Source organism: Heloderma suspectum, chromosome 10, assembly GCF_057233095.1.
Source record: "Heloderma suspectum isolate Gila_16-S chromosome 10, 16-S_ref, whole genome shotgun sequence".
Taxonomy (NCBI): domain Eukaryota; kingdom Metazoa; phylum Chordata; class Lepidosauria; order Squamata; family Helodermatidae; genus Heloderma; species Heloderma suspectum.
Window position 1 is genome coordinate 20,747,608 of NC_139467.1, and position 17,296 is coordinate 20,764,903.

At 46.9% G+C, this 17,296-nt stretch overlaps 1 protein-coding gene across 1 annotated transcript in view; it reads left to right on the forward strand.

Annotated features, from left to right (window-relative positions):
- The first annotated feature begins 11,687 nt into the window (after positions 1-11,687).
- NFKBID (NFKB inhibitor delta) overlaps positions 11,688-17,296 on the forward strand; it is a 31,608-nt gene continuing 25,999 nt past the window's right edge. The window contains exons 1-3 of the mRNA XM_084816343.1: positions 11,688-11,748; positions 13,339-13,415; positions 16,264-16,404. Coding sequence (XP_084672469.1) covers positions 11,688-11,748; positions 13,339-13,415; positions 16,264-16,404 — 279 coding nt within the window. The remainder of the gene's footprint in view (positions 11,749-13,338; positions 13,416-16,263; positions 16,405-17,296) is intronic.

The window sequence follows — 17,296 nt, forward strand, 5'->3', positions numbered from 1 at the left end:
GGAGGGCTACCAGAGCCACCCCTACCATTAGCAGAGTGATGCAGTCACCTCGGGTGACGGAAGCTGGAAGGTGGCAACAAGGCATCGGAAGAGAGACCTGCGTGACCTGCGGCCTGCTGTGCAACCCCTGAACTAGCCTGTTGCCATCAGGAGCAGGGGATGGTTTGCCCCATCATCAGCGCTGAAGACAGATTCCTCAGGAGCCCAGTCCACTTTGAATTGACTTGAATTATCTTTATTGTTAAAAGTGCTAAGCCATCACAGTTTGATATATTTAAAATAAAATAAAATACAAACAGGACAATAAGTTAAAATGGAATGCCATAAAAATAGTAAGATAAAATACAGTAAAAATGGTAAACTGAAATACAAGTGTAAAAAGAGTCTAAAAAATGCAAGATCACATTGACATGGCTCAAAAGCTCTCCAACGGGATACTAGGCCAACACATACGAAGGAGAACAAAATTCATATAGGCCCCACATTGGGATGCAATTATAGGTGGTTTTGGTGCCTAGCTCTTAACTTACGTGCAGCCAGGGCAAATTTTGCAACCAGAGCAGTAATATATATGTTATTATCAACCAACAAAACACAAATTTGATCAAGGGGAGGTCAATAAGCAGTAGCGTAGTGGCAAATTCAGAAGTGCTGGGTCCCTTCGTGACAGTCCCAGCCACGCCCCCTCACAGCCACACCCCCTTCTAAGATTACACAACCTTGTAAGATATACAATCTTCAACTGGGATCCAAAAACTGCAGCTGAGAGTAAGGCAGGGGTATTTCAGTTGGACATCTGCGAAAAAATGCAGGGTTGTTAAAATCTTTTTCAGCCACTCACTCAAACACAAACATTTTAGGTTTTCAAAATATGATACTCTATGGAAGCTTTACCCTCACTCGGTGGCAGAGAAGGGGAGGAGATGGCTGGAACAGCCTGGACCACAGTGGTAGCTGGGAGTGGGAGGGACCTGGCTGAGACCTTGCTCTTAAAAAAGACTCATCCCTGTGAGACTCCCCAACACTACACCCCTGTCAATAAGATAAAGAATGGAGAATGTATTTAAGGAATTTTTGTCTAGAGGAGGTATATAGAGGGCATCGTAACAATAATGCACAAAAGTAAAGCAAAAACATAAAAACTTTGAGGATCAGTAAAATAACCAAATCATATTTGAAAATGAATTTCTGAAAACTATTTAAATTACTGGAAAAACTATAATCAAAAAAGTCACCAAAATTATCACATCGGAAATGCAAGAAATCCAAGAAACAAGAGGTGCTGTAGCAAAATGGTGTGAACCCTACAGCCTCAAGTGACCTAGGTCTGACTCCATTTCTCAATTGGACAAAAGAACAAATGTCTCCCCCAGATAAGATACAGGACCCATGGCAGTATGTCTTTATTAGGAGCCCTGATCAAATGTTCAAGCAACACCATCCTGTACAAGTTCACTTCTGTACCTAGAATGAGAGGAGGTGCTATCTTGTTCTTCGCCCCAGGCTGCAAAATGCCTCGGGACATCCCTGGGGGCTACAAACTGAAGTTGGAGACATCTAGATGCAGACATACACCCTGTAAAATTACATGGATGAGGTAGGGTGACTGTACAATAAAAAGCCTTATCTGGAAGCACCCTTAGTACTGGCCTAGAGGGACCAAAAGACCTCACTTGGTACAGTCTTCTCTACTCTGAATGGTGGAACTTTACCAAGGTCTCAGGTAGAGCTCTATCCCAGCCCTGTAGAGATCACTTTAAGTGGAGAAACCTGGGACCAAGCTTGGGAGTATGCAGAAAAAGCAAGTGCTCTTACTTTTGGCTTGCTTATTCATGGGATGAGCAGCATATCACTAGTCTGCATCCACAAGCTGGAGTAGGGAAGGTAGAGAAATACCTTTATCATATGGCAGCCTTGACCAACCTGGTTCCTTCCAGATGTTTAGGACCACAACTCCCACCATTCCTAACCATGCGGGCTGGGAGTTGATGGGAATTGAAATCCAAAACATCTGGAGGGCACCAGGTTGGGGAAGATTGTGGCATATCTCATACAGGCAATGGCAGCCTTTGGTTAAACTTGATTATTCCAGTACAATATTTTCATGCATACAGCCATAAGCCTGTTGTTGTTGTTCAGTTATTGTGTCTGACACTTTGTGACCCCATGGACCATAGCACGCCAGGCCTTCCTGTCCTGCGCTCTCTCCCGGAGTGTGCTCAAGTTCATATTCATTGCATCGGTGATGCTATCTAGCCATCTCATCCTCTGCCGTCCCCTTCTCCTTTTGCTTTCAATCTTTCCCAGCATCAGGGTCTTTTCCAGGGAGTTTTCTCTTCGCATTAGGTGGCCAAAATATTTGAGCTTCAGTTTCAGTATCTGTCCTTCCAATGAGCAGTCAGGGTTGATTTCCTTTAGGATTGACTGATTTGACCTCCTTGCAGTCCAGGGGACTTGTAAGAGTCTTCTCCAGCACCACAGTTTGAAAGCATCAATTCTTTGGTGCTCAGCCTTCCTTATAGTCCAGCTCTCACAGCCATACATTACTACTGGGAAGACCATAGCTTTGATTATACAGACCTTTGTCAGAAAGGTGATGTCTCTGCTTCTTACTATGCTGTCTAGGTTTGCCATAGTTTTCCTCCCAAGGAGCAAGCGTCTTTTAATGTCATGGCTACAGTCACCGTCTGCAGTGATCTTGGAGCCCAAGAAAATAAAATCTGTCACTGCTTTCATTTCTTCCCCTTCTATATGCCACGAAGTGATGGGGCCAGATGCCATGATCTTCATTTTTTTAATGTTGAGTTTCAAACCAGCTTTTGCACTCTCCTCTTTCACCCTCAACAAGAGGCTCTTTAGATCCTCTTCACTTTCTGCCATTAGGGTGGTATCGTCTGCATATCTGAGGTTGTTGATAATTCTCCCAGCAATCTTAATTCCGACCTGTGATTCATCCAACCCAGCGTTTCTCATGATGTACTCTGCATATAAGTTAAATAAGCAGGGCGACAATATACAGCCTTGTCGTACTCCTTTCCCAATTTTGAACCAATCGGTTGTTCCATGTCCGGTTCTTACTGTTGCTTCTTGACCCTCGTACAGGTTTCTCAGGAGACAGGTAAGATGATCTGGTACTCCCATCTCTTTCAGAATTTGCCACAGTTTGTTGTGATCCACACAATCAAAGGCTTTAGCGTAGTCAATGAAGCAGAAATAGACACTTTTCTGGAATTCTCTTGCTTTCTCCATGATCCAGCAAATGTTGGCGATTTGATCTCTAGTTCCTCTGCCTCTTCGAAACCCAGCTTGTACTTCCGGTAGTTCTCGGTTCACATACTGCTGAAGCCTAGCTTGTAGGATTTTGAGCATCACCTTGCTGGCATGTGAAATGAGCGCAACTGTATGGTAGTTTGAACACTCTTTGACATTGCCCTTCTTTGGAAGCCATAAGCCTATTCCGTCCCATTTCCGCATTAATTTGTGATTTTAAAAAAAATCAGCACAAGGATTTGCATTTAAACACATCGAAGAAATATTTGCAATCAAAATACATACGTTAAAACATATTTTGATACTTTTGGAGCCAAGAGCTAGGTCAGAATTTATTTCATTTCATTTTATTTGAAAACATTATATACTGCCCCTTCATCCCAAAACAGATTTCAGAGTGGTGCATCTAAAATCCAAACATGAAAAAGTAAAAACAAGAGGCATCGAGCTATGTCAACCAGCTAAAAGGAAACTGAATCTAAAACATAAAAACTTTGAAAGTTGGTGTTAAAATGCCTGTACAGATTTTTAAAAAGTTTTCACCTGGTGCTGAAAAGTGTACAACACTGTTGCTGAGCAGATCTGGGGGGGCCATTTCAGAGACCATAGGAGTCGAAGATCTGACCTCCCTCCCCCGAGCCCTTGCAGCTGGCACAGACAGAACTGTGCCAACTGCCTCTCCAAGGTCAGAAAAGTGACCTCGTAGAAGGAGGAAAAGGGGTGTTCGAGTGGGCTGGGAGGGGAGGAGATGGGAGAGGCCAGGATATGAGTTATCCTGAGCCTCCTTCAGCCTCCTTCCCTCCCCCTCTGAAGCACCACTCACTAGATGGGTTAAAAACCTGTCTAGTGAAAACCAGGAAAGACAGAGGATGGGGAGGCGAAGAACTCCACCACTCCTCCTGCCCTGCCAGTTTCAGCTTGGCAAGGCATAGGAAACTTGGAAGCCTCTGAGTTCGGGAGCTTCCAAGCAGCAAGGGCACAATCAATAGCATTGCGCCCTAAGCGTGCTCCTGTTGTTATGGAAGGAGAAAAGGCATCCTCTGATCATCTTAATGCAGAGGCAGGTTGGCATAGAAGAATATTTGGGCCCTGGGCCATTTAGCTAAGCATCAGCACTTTCAATAGGGGTCGGTAGCAAATAGGCAGCAATATTCGAGTGCCCCCCCACCTTGAGAAGGTAAGAAGTCAACTTCCTCCCGCCTTCCAGTATTCTGGTCAATAAATGCAAAGTCACCACGAGTGCAATCCTATGCCAGCAATGCTGGGAATTGTAGGGCTTTTTCTGTCTAAATGTGCATAGGACTGTGCCCTAAGATGACTTTGCATTACATTTTATTTTAAAAAATATTTGTATTGTATTTTATATTTTTAACTTTAAAAAAAATTAATTGCATTTTATTCTTTACTTGTTTGTAATCCACCCAGAGAACATTCGTTATTGGGTGGATTAGAAATTAAATTAATAAAATAGGATAACTGGCACACCCATGGGTGCTCACATTTATGTTTAAAATCATGGTTAGGATAGAGGTTCTTCAACTTTCATCCACATACCACCAGGGGTCCACAGCCTTCATTTGGATGGCCTGCAGAAAGCTTGCGGGATAGCTGAAAGTATCTGTTCCTAGCCCTGCACTTGATTATTTTCTTTAGTGACTCCAGAGATGGAAGCCATTTTGACCAGGACCAGATGACTGAACAGGCAAACAGGGCCCTTTTCATAACCCAGGGCTGATTTTGTTGCTGCTAATGCTGAAGGCAAAACCACTATATTAAGATGAGCTGTGTGCTTTGATTTGAAAAACCTAGAAAAAGTTTAAGTGAGCCGACCTCCAGCAATTCTCAAGTGGTCCGCAGGAAGAAGAAAAACGTTTGAACACTGCTGGGATAGGAGATGGTTGGAGGTTCAAGTGTTTAAATAAGAAATCCTACTGAGGAGTTTGGAAGAGGCAGGGAGCACACTGCGAGATGGCTGATGGCACCTCGAGGGTAGGAAAATCTGAGAATTTTGTTTTTACTTGAAAAACATGCAAGCGCGCTCCGTTTGAAGCTCCAAACTTGAGTGCAAGCATGTGCCCACCGAAATATTCTCTAATTGTCGAACATGTGCTCACCTTCATCTCATTCCCAATCCCCAGTTCGAGTTGCACAAATGTCCTAATTTGTGCAAAGTTTCTCCAAAGACTGAATCAGCCCTGCTTTGGTCTATGGAAGAAATGTGCACAAATTGGGGAAAATGCTCCAATTTGGGAAGAATTGCACAGATCACCCATTCAAACACAGCTTGATTTGCACTAGTTTCCCATCTGCGCAGAGCAAGCAGTGATCGCCAATGGGAATCAGGCACGAGATGAGCACGAGGCGACATTCGGCGGATCCTGGAGAACTCAAGCATCGTTCACTCGCCCATCCCAACATGAGGGTGCGTAGCCTCTCTCTAGGGATCCAATATGGCCAACGTGATCATATCATGCCAGTACTTCTCCAGCTGCACTGGCTGCCAGTCCATGTCCGGGTCCAATTCAAAATGCTGGTATTAACATTCAAAGCCCTAAAGAACTTGGGGCCAGGTTATCTGAAGGATTGTCTCCTCCCATATATAGCTCCCTGGACCCTAAGATCATCTTCAGGGATCCTTCTCCAGGAACCCCTGCCAAAGAAAGTGAGGTGGGTGGCTACTGGGAAGAGGGCCTTTTTTGCTGTGGCACCCCAGCTGTGGAAATAGCTCCCTAGAGAGGTTCGCCTGGCGCCTATGTTGTACTCCTTTCGGTGCCAGATGAAGACCTTTTTATTTTCCCAGCATTTTTGCATTCAAGCCTTTTAGCTTAGCTGTTTTACATCTGTTACTGCATTTTAAATCTCTGCATGGCTCCTAGGTTTTATTCTGGTTGCATTTTATACTGTAGTTTTTAAGTTTTTATATTTCATATTGTTTTTATGCTGTACTTAGTGGTTTTAAGTTTTGTGAACCGCCCAGAGAGCTTCGGCTATTGGGCGGTATAAACATGTAAAAAAAATATTTATTTATTTCATTTATATCGCACCTTTCTTCCATCATGGAACTCAAGGTGGCTACATGTGGTTGCCCAGGTGGTCTCTCCTCCAAGCACTGACCAGACCCAGACCTGCTTGGCTTCAGCAAGGTCACTGCCTCATGCGTCTTCAGAGGCACATAAAGCTAAATAAATAACATGGGGTAGCAGATCTGCTGCCTTGCACAAGTGCATTGCTGCTTGCCTCTGCTTATGCTCTCATAGAATCATAGACCCATAGAATAGTAGGGTTGGAAGGGGCCTATAAGACCATCACGTCCAACCCCCTGCTCAATGCAGGAATCCAAGTCAAAGCATCCCTGACAGATGGCTGTCCAGCTTCATCTTGAATGCTTCCAGTGTGGGAGAGCCCACCACCTCCCAAGATCTTTGGTTCCATTGTCAAGGAAAACAACATTAAAGATGGCTACTTGAAGAGATACCACATGCCTTCATTGCTCTCAAATTCAAAGGAAGCCAAAACAGCAGCAAACGCTCAGCGTGTTGCCCCTGAAATTTCGCCACTCGAGGAAATGGAGAACACGCGACGATACACTAATGACACAATCCCGCGTATGTGTACTTGGAAGTAAGCCCCCGTATGTTCAATAGGGCTTACTCACAGAGAAGTGTGCACAGCTAACTATAAAATATATTAAGCGACCCATCTGTAAGTTCTGTCAGCTGTGTATTGCTTCCCCACTGCCCCATGTACAGAGAGGTTCATCTGGTACCAGAGCAGGCCGGTGGCTCTTACTTCAGTGGGGCGGTGAATCCGCTCTGGGTTTCGGTCAGAACTCTAAAGGAGCCATCCAAGGTGCCAAAGCCATTTGGGGGATAGGGTTCACACTTTGGATAGCTCCTTCCGAGTTCTGACTGAAATCCAGAGTGGATTCACCACCCCATTTTAATACGAGCTGCTACCCTCCACTGCCTGGGGCCTACTTTGCCTCATGCTGAAAAGAATAAAAAGCCTTTTCTTTATTCTCCCGGGCCCTTTGAGGGTCCTTATCGAGATGTTCAAAGTTCTTTGGCTTTTAAAGAACATTTTAAAGAGGGCCCTGAATTTGTGGCACCCCCATTGGAGAATGTCCTCCCCAGAGAGGCTCGCCCAGCACCTACATTGTGGTCATTTGGGTGCCAGGCAAAGGCTTCTGTATTCTCCCAGGCATTCTAGTCCTTCAGTTTTGCTTGCTTTTAACTACAGTCTTTGTCTTTTTAGATCTTGACACTGCCACTGGATTTTACTTTGGTTTTATACTGTAGTTCTAAACTTTTTTTAAAAAGTCTATGATGTTTTATCATGTACTTTTATTTTATGGTTTTAACTGAACCACTCAGAGAACTTCAGCTACTGGGCAGTATAGAAATGTAACAAATAAATAAGTAAAAGTTTTATGGCAGCTCTGTGTTGTTTTTATTGATCTCTCTCTGCTGCGTTGCCTTTTATATGGCAACTGTATTTTATATTGTTTATTTATTGCTGGTATTGTATGTTTAACAATGTCATGTATACTGCCCGGGGAACTTAGGATATGGGGCAGCATACCAAAAAAAAAAAACCTTGACGATGACTGAACCCCTCTCCAAAACATTTCTGGCTAAGAGCATACTCTGGGCCCTTTTAAAAAGCATGTTATTTGTAGATAGCTGGGGGTGGGGGGGAGAGGCGTGTTCTTCTGAAAGGGATTGTACAACCACTTCCCCTTGCTAGTATAAACGACAGGTTTGTTTCCTCCCCTTAATCTCAAGAGTGCCTTTGCGAGACAAGTGTGTGTCAGACACAGCAGAGGAAGGTGGCGGAGGAAACTAGCGGGTCTGGTGCCCCACGAGGGCTGGAAATGGGAATGAGACTGCAGAAAGGTAAGTGGGAGATCCCTTGAGATTCTTTGGGTTGGTTTGTTGGATATTCAGGTAGGGAGCTGAGGAATACAGCAGGCTCTCCCCTTTACGAGGGCAAAGGGAGGAGAAGTCTCTGGGGGCTCCAGGTTTAGTTCTCCCTGGCAGAGCTGCTCCTGTACGCCTTCACAGCTGAAAGACAGGCAGTCATTCAGATGGTGAAGCTTTGCCTGGCATGGACCAGAGCTTTTGTAAGGTGGATTTTTGCCCGTCTAGCAGCTGTTAAGGGACACAGAAACCCTGCCAAAAAGAAGAGGTGGCAATCCTAGCCGGCAGCCTTCTGAAGATGGGCTTTGTGTCATTTAGCTATTTCTGGGCTACAGCCAGGGCACAAAATGCCCTAAGGGAAGATTTTGTGGAATGGGGATAGATTTGGAGGTTTGGCCTAGTCTAATGCCTTTGGATCCATTAGTATTTCAGTCTGACCTGTCCTAGAGTTACCCTTGGCCTCCTAAGAGAGTGGTTATGTCCTGATATCCGGTATGCAAGGGGGAGTCTCATACACAGTTGCCATTTTAAAAAAAAACACTGGCCCTGCTTCCCTACCTTTAATAGCAGCCTGATTCAAAAAAAATCAGCAAGTAATGCTTTTCCTTGCTGACATGGAGAGAAGCGATGCGAAAACCTGACTGCACACAATCCTGCACATGAGGGTTACTCCCTAGCAAGAGTGTTTAACACTGCAGCCTTAGTGTGCCAAGTTTCTGTGGGTCAGACAGCTGTTAAAACATCACAAGGGGAGAGCAAGAAAAAAGAAGCTGATAATGCTGTTCTCAAAGCAACACAGGTTGCCTGCTTGCCAATCCAGGGACTAGAAACCCATTGCAATTTCTCCATCCCAGATTGGGATCCCAAATGCTGCAGTTCCTCATATGCATCCCCCCGCCCATCCCCGCACCATCCCCCTAACACATCCACACTCCGCATAGTCAAAGGAGCAGGGTGTGACTTGGGAAGCACCAATACAAATCTGCATTTCGATCAGGAGATGGAATCAAGTCATTTTGATCTGAGGCTGCCTTCCCTTAATCTAGTTGCCCTCCAGATATTTTGGACCGCAACTCCCAGCATTCCTGACCATTGGCTATGCTGGCTGGGGATGATGGGCACTGAAGTCCAAAACATCTGGAGGACACCAAGTAGGGGGAAGGCTGATCTGAGGTTTCTCTACACATACACAGAAAGCCTGCTGAGGATAGTTCTATGTGCCTGCAATCTCAAAACGGGCCGGATTAAATATATGATAAAAATGTCAGTGGTACGATCCCCACCTGCAAACAGGGAGGGTCTCCTCCTCCTCTGCGGAATAAGGGAGGGAGCCTCCGTACCTGAAGGACATTTGGCACACTTTTTGATTGGCCTCTGCAGCTAGGCCTTTCAGGGCTCAAATTAGAGCCAGAGCCTGCCTTTTTCTTCCAGTTATTGCTTCTTAAAAGACCGAGGGGGGGGGGGGGAGGATGTCCTTTGTGATAAAGTGGGTAGGAGTCAGCGAGTGGGGTTCGTTGAGTTTTCCTTACGGACACCCAGCCACCCACCCTTCTCCCCGCGCCGGAATTCGAGCACTGCGCTGGCATGAAAGGGCGGCTGTGTCTCCTTTGCTGCGAAACGCGTCCCGTCCCGTCCCCCGCAGAGCGGAGCGTCGTCCAAGGCACAGGAACAGGCGCCCTCTCGTCTGATCCGTCGGCAACTCCGAGAACGGCGCCAGCGGCCGTTCCAAGCCCAGGGAAAGCGAGCTCGGGGCTGCTCCGCCGGGAGAGGAAGAGGGTTGCACCAACAGCGAAGTAGTGGGGAGGGGGGGGTAGGAAGCCCAGGACTCCTGGGTTTTATTTTAATTTTAGGCGAATCGTAATCGGGGGGGGGCGCAGAAGAGCCCGGACTCCTGGGTTCGACCTCCTCTTGTTGCGCAAGGGCCCCAGCAGGGTGGAGCCCACCAGGTGGGTGGGGACAAAGCGGCTCCCGCCCCCGCCCCCCAGACCGAGAAATAGGTTTCTAACCGCCTGCTGGCCTCTTCAGAGAAGAAAAGACGCGTCGGGGTTTCCCAGTGACGCGGCGCCGGGGATTCCATGCCGGCGGCGGCGGCGCGTGGGCGGACCGCGCCTGGCCGCACGGAGAACCCACTCTTGCGCGCCGGCCGCGTGAGTCTCTGCGCGCGTCTCTGCTGGGCGCCTTCCTGGCCAGACAAGTGGGCAGAGAGCCAGGCCCGCATCGGCTCGGAATCCCCTCATCAGCTGGCTTCCCCGAGAAAGCCCCTCGCCGCTCTCAGGGGCACCCCTGGGCTCTTGCGGGGCGGTGCCGCCGCCGCCGCCCCCGCGAGGGAGTTCTGCTTGCAAGCGCCAGGATCTGGCCAGCGCGGTGGGGGTCCCTGGGCCAATGCTGACTGTAACCATGAATATTTATTTTATACAGGCTTCCCTGCAATTAGAAAACCAGCACAGCAGGGAAGGGGCGTGGCCGGAATAGATTATGGTGTGTTTTTTTAAAAGAAGAAGAAAGAAAATGGCCTTCCTATGCTAGTTCTCTTCTTGCAGAGAGTTAAGAAGGCGCAGCAACACATTCAGCTTTAGGCTATGTCGGTATACAAGTATTTTCCGAGCGGGGTACAGAATCCTAGACGGTACCGCTTTAGAATGAAGATGGGGAGGGGGTTGCTTATTTATTTCTTTTATTGAGGGTGCATTCCTATGCATGTTTAGACAGAAAAAAAAGTCCTGTAACTCCCAACATTGGCCAGTCAGCATAGCTGGGAATGCTGGGAGTTGTAGGATATTTTTTTTCTGTCTAAACATGGATAGGATTGCACCTTCAAGGGATTTTTAAACCCGCCTTTCAGGGCACACTGCCCTTGCAAGGCAGTTTACAGTATTACACAAAAAAAGTATTTACAAATTACAGTGAGAGAGAGAGAAAGAGAGCAGCAGCATCTAATGATTTTAAGTACCAAATGCAGACTGGAACAAATGTGTATTTAAAAGAAAGAAAAAGCCAGCAGTGATGAGGCCAGAAAGGGAGTTCCAAAGGTGTGGGGCCACCACTGAGAAAGTTCTGTCCTTAGTACCTGCCAAACTAATGGCTCTCGCTGGTGAGAGGGTTCAGGGCTGTTTGAATAGTCCTCCACCATGTGCAGGAAATTTGGAAAGCAAGCACCTCAGGGATGAGGCTACATTCAATGTGTTAGTTTGCTACTAGGAGGGAGTTGAGTACAGTCGGGGATCTTTAAAACTTATACACACAGACAGAGAGAGAGAGAGGTTAAACTGGTACAGTCTGGAGCTCTGCCCCTAATGAGCAATGAGCTGGTCCTATCCCATAACAGGACTGAATCCTCTCTCTTTTTGTACCTCTGATTTGGTGCAAATTTAAGTGTGGCAAGAGAGCTAAGTTGCCACCCTTCCAAGCCATTCATGGCAGTGGGACGCTAATCAGTTGGATGGTGCTCAAGTATGGAACCTGTTTTTAGTTCCTCCTGAATTAAAAGGCTGTGGTCATATGGATGCCAACCTTGAGGGAACAGAGGAGGATGACCCTGTAATAAGTTTGGGTTTGCAAGGTAATAGGGCCAACCCATTAGTCTCACCCCTGAGCATAGAAATAGAGTGGAGACCTCACAAGGAGTTCCCAACTACTACTGTATTTATCATTACTCCTTCAAAAGATTCTCTGTTACCTTGGCCTCTTGTACAACAGTGTTAGGACTGGAGAGAGAGATCACGGTTTCCCATCAGACTAGCTGTAACGGATCAGGCCAAAGGTCTGTCTAGTTGAGCTTTCTGTCTCAGCCATTTGCCGGATGCTTCTAATAAGCTCACAAACCCAGCTGATGAAAGCCACACCCAGAGATACAGTCCCTCTGAACATGGAGGTTCTGTATAGCTGTCACTTGTGCCAGTCAGTGTCGACAGCACTGGGCTAGATGGGCCAAGGGTCTGACACAGTTTAAGGCAGCTTCCTATGTTCCTATGTATTTATTTTTAACATCTCTATCCTGCCTTTCCACAGAAAAGTCAATGATGGGGTGGGCAACTTGTGGCCCTCCAGATGTTTTGAACTACACCTCCCACCTTCCCTCGCTATTGGCTATGCTGGCCAGGGCTGTTGGGAGTTGTAGGCCAAAATATCTGGAGGGCCACAAGTTGCCCAACCCTGGTCTATGAGGTGGCAAACAAATGTATAAAAAACTCAGATTTTTAAAAAGACACTAAAATCATGAAATCCAATAAAACCATGAAATGTATTTCATTTATTTCCCACCTTGCCAGTAAAAATAGTGTTCAAGGCAGCTAATAACAATAAAAGACAGGAAGCATTATATAATTAAAACATAGCCACATCAGTCAAAACACATCAGTGTTATCTGTTACAGAGAGATAAGAAATAAATACCCTCCCCCAAGTTAAAGTCTAGGTTAGCAAGCAAGACAGCTAAATCCAAATTACCCAAATCCAAATAAACAGCACAAGTCCAGTAATGGCTACCTGCCATTAAACTCTTTCAGACGGAGTTACTTTAAGCGGGCACCAAACTAGCCAAGAGAATGTCTCTAGGACAGAGGTGTAGAACCATATGCCTGTGGGCCAAATCTGGCCCTCCAAGGTTCCCCAGAAGGCCACACCCCCTTTCCCCTTGTCCCACCCCCTTTCCCCTGGCGGCCAATCATTTGGTGATTTTCTGGCTTTTGTGTGGTTTTTTCCCCATTCTAAAAGGATGAAATGCCTCTTTTAAAGCTTAGTTATTGGCAATAAGAGGTTTAAGCTAAAATATGCTGGTATCTTTGGTGTTTGGGCCTGGTCCCCTTTGCCTTTGGCCACCCCCACCCCTGAGAACTTCTCCAGGTTCAACACCCCTGGTGTAGGGAGACAGTTCTACAGCCTGGGCACCACCACTGAGAAGGCCCTTCCCTGATAACCACCTGCCTCACCGCCAAAGGGATGGGCACTTGGAGTAGGGCCTTAGACGATGACCACCAAAACCGGGCTGATAGCTACGCCTGTTCATGAGACCTATCCACCTTGAAATTGTCCAGTTCTTTATTTGAAAGTCATCTCAGCTAGTAGCCATCAACACATCTTAACAATAATTTGGGCTGTGATTCTACACACACCTGAGCCCTATTCATCTGTTCAATCTCCTCGTGCCAAAGGGGAGAACAGGGTCCTGCTCTCTGCCCTGTATCTCCTCTGTCAGGTCTTGGTTGCCTTCTCTGTGCTGGGAAGGAAGGTAGTATGGTTCAAATGCAACCACCATGTGTTGAAAGAATGTGGTATCTTTGGTGGTATCTCTTTTTCTTTTTTAACAACCCCCCCCCCACACACACACACACACACACTCCCATGGAAGGGCAGATAATATCAGCATGAAAGCAGGAGGGAGGAAAGCTTAAATCCCTCTTCCCAAATTGCCATGGTCCCAAATCAGGGCATGGATGCTTACCCAGGGGTAAGTCAATCATGCATATAAGCACAGCTGTACTAGGAAGAGGAACAGGCTGCAAGGAGTAGCCAAGGAAGCTGCTTCTTTTTTTCAGTATTAAAGAAAAAATAAATCCCTCAGCCACCTCCTCCTAAAAAGTAAGGTGAGCCACCTTTCCACTCTGAAGATATGGCATGTGTGTGTGTGTGTGCGCGCGCGTGTGCGCGCATGCGTGTGTACCCTTTGCAAGGGAAGAAAGGTCATGGGGAAAATCTTATCATACTGGGAGAATAGAGGAGTTGTGCTGCAAAGGCCCCTGGGATACCTGCTGGGAGCAGGCAGGAGGATGAAGGGAAAACAAGCCATGGCAAGCCAGAGAGCGCCTGATCATTTGTTGGCAGCAGAGGGGCTTAGGGAGTGATTAACCAACCCACCGGGGCTTGTTTTCAGCATGGCTCATCATGGTGTGTGAACCAACCCACTGTGGGATCAGGGTTCTAAATCGTGAGGAAGCTGAGGTGCATAGAGGAGGCTTCCATGCTTCAGAATTGCCACCCCATACCCTCAGGTGTGGAAGGCAATGGGCCCCACACAACAGAGAGGGTGGGGCCAGCAGGCAAGGCCTCCATTCTCCCCTCCCACACAACTGTAATCATGCGAGGGAGAACCCCCAAATAGGCTTCACCTGACAGTGAGAACCACTAAACTTAGTGGGATTTATTTCTCCGTAGACATGTGGAGGCCTGCACTGTAACACCATGGGTTAATTCAGCCTGGTGTGGAATACTTCCAAGCACAGTTTTCCCCAGCCTGGTGCCCTCTAGATGTGTTGGACTACAACTCCCATCACCTCACCTGCTGGCCAGGGGTGATGGGAGATGTAGTCCAACACATCTGGAGGGAGCCAGGCTGGGGAAAGCTGCCCTGGCATCTGCCCTGAATCCATTGCCTCCCAATCAGATTCCTTCACAACTCTTAAGTTTGAGTATTATGACCGGTGGTGGCTGGATGGGGAAGAGGACAGAGATGGATTGCTCTCTCCGCACCAGTCATGATTTACAGTTGTGAGTTAATTTTGTCCAGCTCACGCATGCAGGTTCAACCCTTTGATTTATTGCCACCTGATTATTTATCCCTTGAGGACTGGAAGCTTTCTGGCTCTACAGATGCAGCAAAGTGAGGTGGTCAAATGGGCTATAACACATTAGACTGCCAGTGGAAGGATCTCATGCTGGGAACACTTCCCTGTGTAAATCATCTCCCTGCAAGTAGAAAACTGGCACAGCAGGGAGGGGATATAATCTTTTTCTTACTCTCACATTAGTTTTCTTCTTTCAGGGAATCCGCCTCTCACACATGCAAAAGAGTTTTCAAAAATGGTATTTCCCCACCTGTCTGAAGTGGCACAGTCCACTCCGTTAATAAATTCTAAATTTGCAGAATTTTAAATCTACTAAATTCTACCACATGTGTAGATTAGTCACTGGGCCAAGTGTGTATGTATAGTGACTCCAGTGAAAGGTATTGCATTTCCAGTGATTTGAATGTTCTAGCTGTGGTGTTTGAATGAGCGAGGCACAAGTCAAAGGTGTTCAAGTGATGGCTTGCATGTGTGAACTGGACCATGGTGACACCACCGGGGCACCTGTGGCAAAAGTGAGATTTTAGAATAATAGAATCATAGGGTTGGAAGGGGCCCACAAGGCCATCAAGTCCAACCCCCTGCTCAATGCAGGAATCCAAGTCAGAGCATCCCTGACAGATGGCTGTCCAGCCTCATCTTGAATGCCTCCAGTGTGGAAGAGCCCACTACCTCCCTAGGTCATTCGTTCCATTGTCGTACTGCTGTAACAGTCAGGAAGTTTTTCCTGATGTTCAGCCAGAATCTGGCTTCCTGTCACTTGAGCCCATGATTCTGTGTCCTGCACTCTGGGATGATCGAGAAGAGATCCTGGCCTTCCTCTCTGTGACAACCTTTCAAGTACTTGAAGAGTGCTATCCTATCTCCCCATAGTCTTCTCTTCTCAAGGCTAAACATGCCCAGTTCTTTCAGTCTCTCTTCATAGGGCTTTGTTTCCAGTCCTCTGATCATCTTTGTTGCCCTCCTCTGAACTCTCTCCAGTTTGTCTGCATCCTTCTTAAAGTGTGGTGCCCAGAACTGGACACAGTACTCCAGATGAGGCTTAACCAGAGCTGAGTAGAGGGGAACTAGTATTTCCCAAGATTTGGAAGCGATGCTTCTATTAATGCAGCCCAAAAGAGCATTTGCCTTTTTTGCAACCACATCACATTGTTGGCTCATGTTCAGCTTGTGATCTACAACAATTCCAAGATCCTTCTCACTTGTAGTGTTGTTGAGCCACATATCCCCCATCTTGTAAGTGTGCATTTAGTTTCTTTTTCCTGGGTGCAGAACTTGGCATTTATCCCTATTAAATGTCATTCTGTTATTTTCTGCCCAGAGCTCCAGTCTGTCAAGATCACTTTGAATTCTGTTTCTGTCCTCCAAGGTATTAGCTATCCGTCCCAATATTGTGTCATCTGCAAATTTGATCAGCATTCCCTGCACCTCCTCCTCCAAGTCATTAATAAAAATGTTGAGGCTTTAACACAAGCCTCCCAGTCCCAGATTCAATGCTCTGTTCACTAACTGTAGCAATGTGCAGCAAAACCATCAGGCCTTATCCAAGTTGGACAGGCTGCAAATGAAGGTTCAGTTCTGGTGCAAGCAGGCCAAGGTCCAGAGGCAAAACACATGGCCGATGATGAGCTGATGCTCAGATTTCAGATCAAGCAGGCAAGGGAAGCTGCTCAGACTAAGACACTAACCCATAGCCAACAATTATATAGACCCAGCCAGTTCCCTATTGGGTCCTCGTATCACCTGATCTGGCTGGCTTTATATGCTGTAATACCCCCTCCGGCCATTCTGAGGGTAGCGCTGCAGTGCAGGAAAGATCTACCCAGTGGCACCTTCAGCCTGCAGGAAGCCCTGTCCAGTCCCTGCTGCCTGAGTCCCTGGCTGGTTTACAGTACCTAATGCTTTTCATTTCTTCCTGCAGTTCTTGTTCTACTAGAGTTCATGGATTTTTATTTTTAAACATGTTTAAGATGTAATGTGCTCCCCTGCTTTGTACTGCAGCACAATCTCCTCTTGGTGAAACTGGCCATACTCTGTAAAGGAGATAAGCAACCTGCTCCCATCCAGATGTTTTGGACTACAGCTCCCATCAGCCTCACACAGTGGGAGTGGGAGTCCAACACACCTGGAGGGTGCTGCACCTTGCTTTAGTGGAGGCTGGTGGCTCCGATGTCAGTAGGGTGGTGAACCTGCTCCGGGTTTCAGCCAGAACTCTAAAGGAGCTATCCATGGTGTGGAAGCACTTTGGATAGCTCCTTTAGAGTTCTGACTGAAACCTGGAGCGGATTCACCACTGCCCTGCTGACATCGGAGCCGCCAGCCTCCACTGTCTTGCTCTATAGCAAAGCCTTCCCTCGCACACCCCTGAACTTCGCCCACTTGCGATCTTGAGATCTGTGCTGTAAGGAATTTTCAGGAGGGCTGCAACCCCGCCCCCCCACACACACACACACAAAAGCCAGTGTAGGATAGTATGGATAACCAGAGGTGGCACTGCCATGAGGCAATGTGGCATAGTGCAGAAGACAGTCAGTACAGACAATACCGG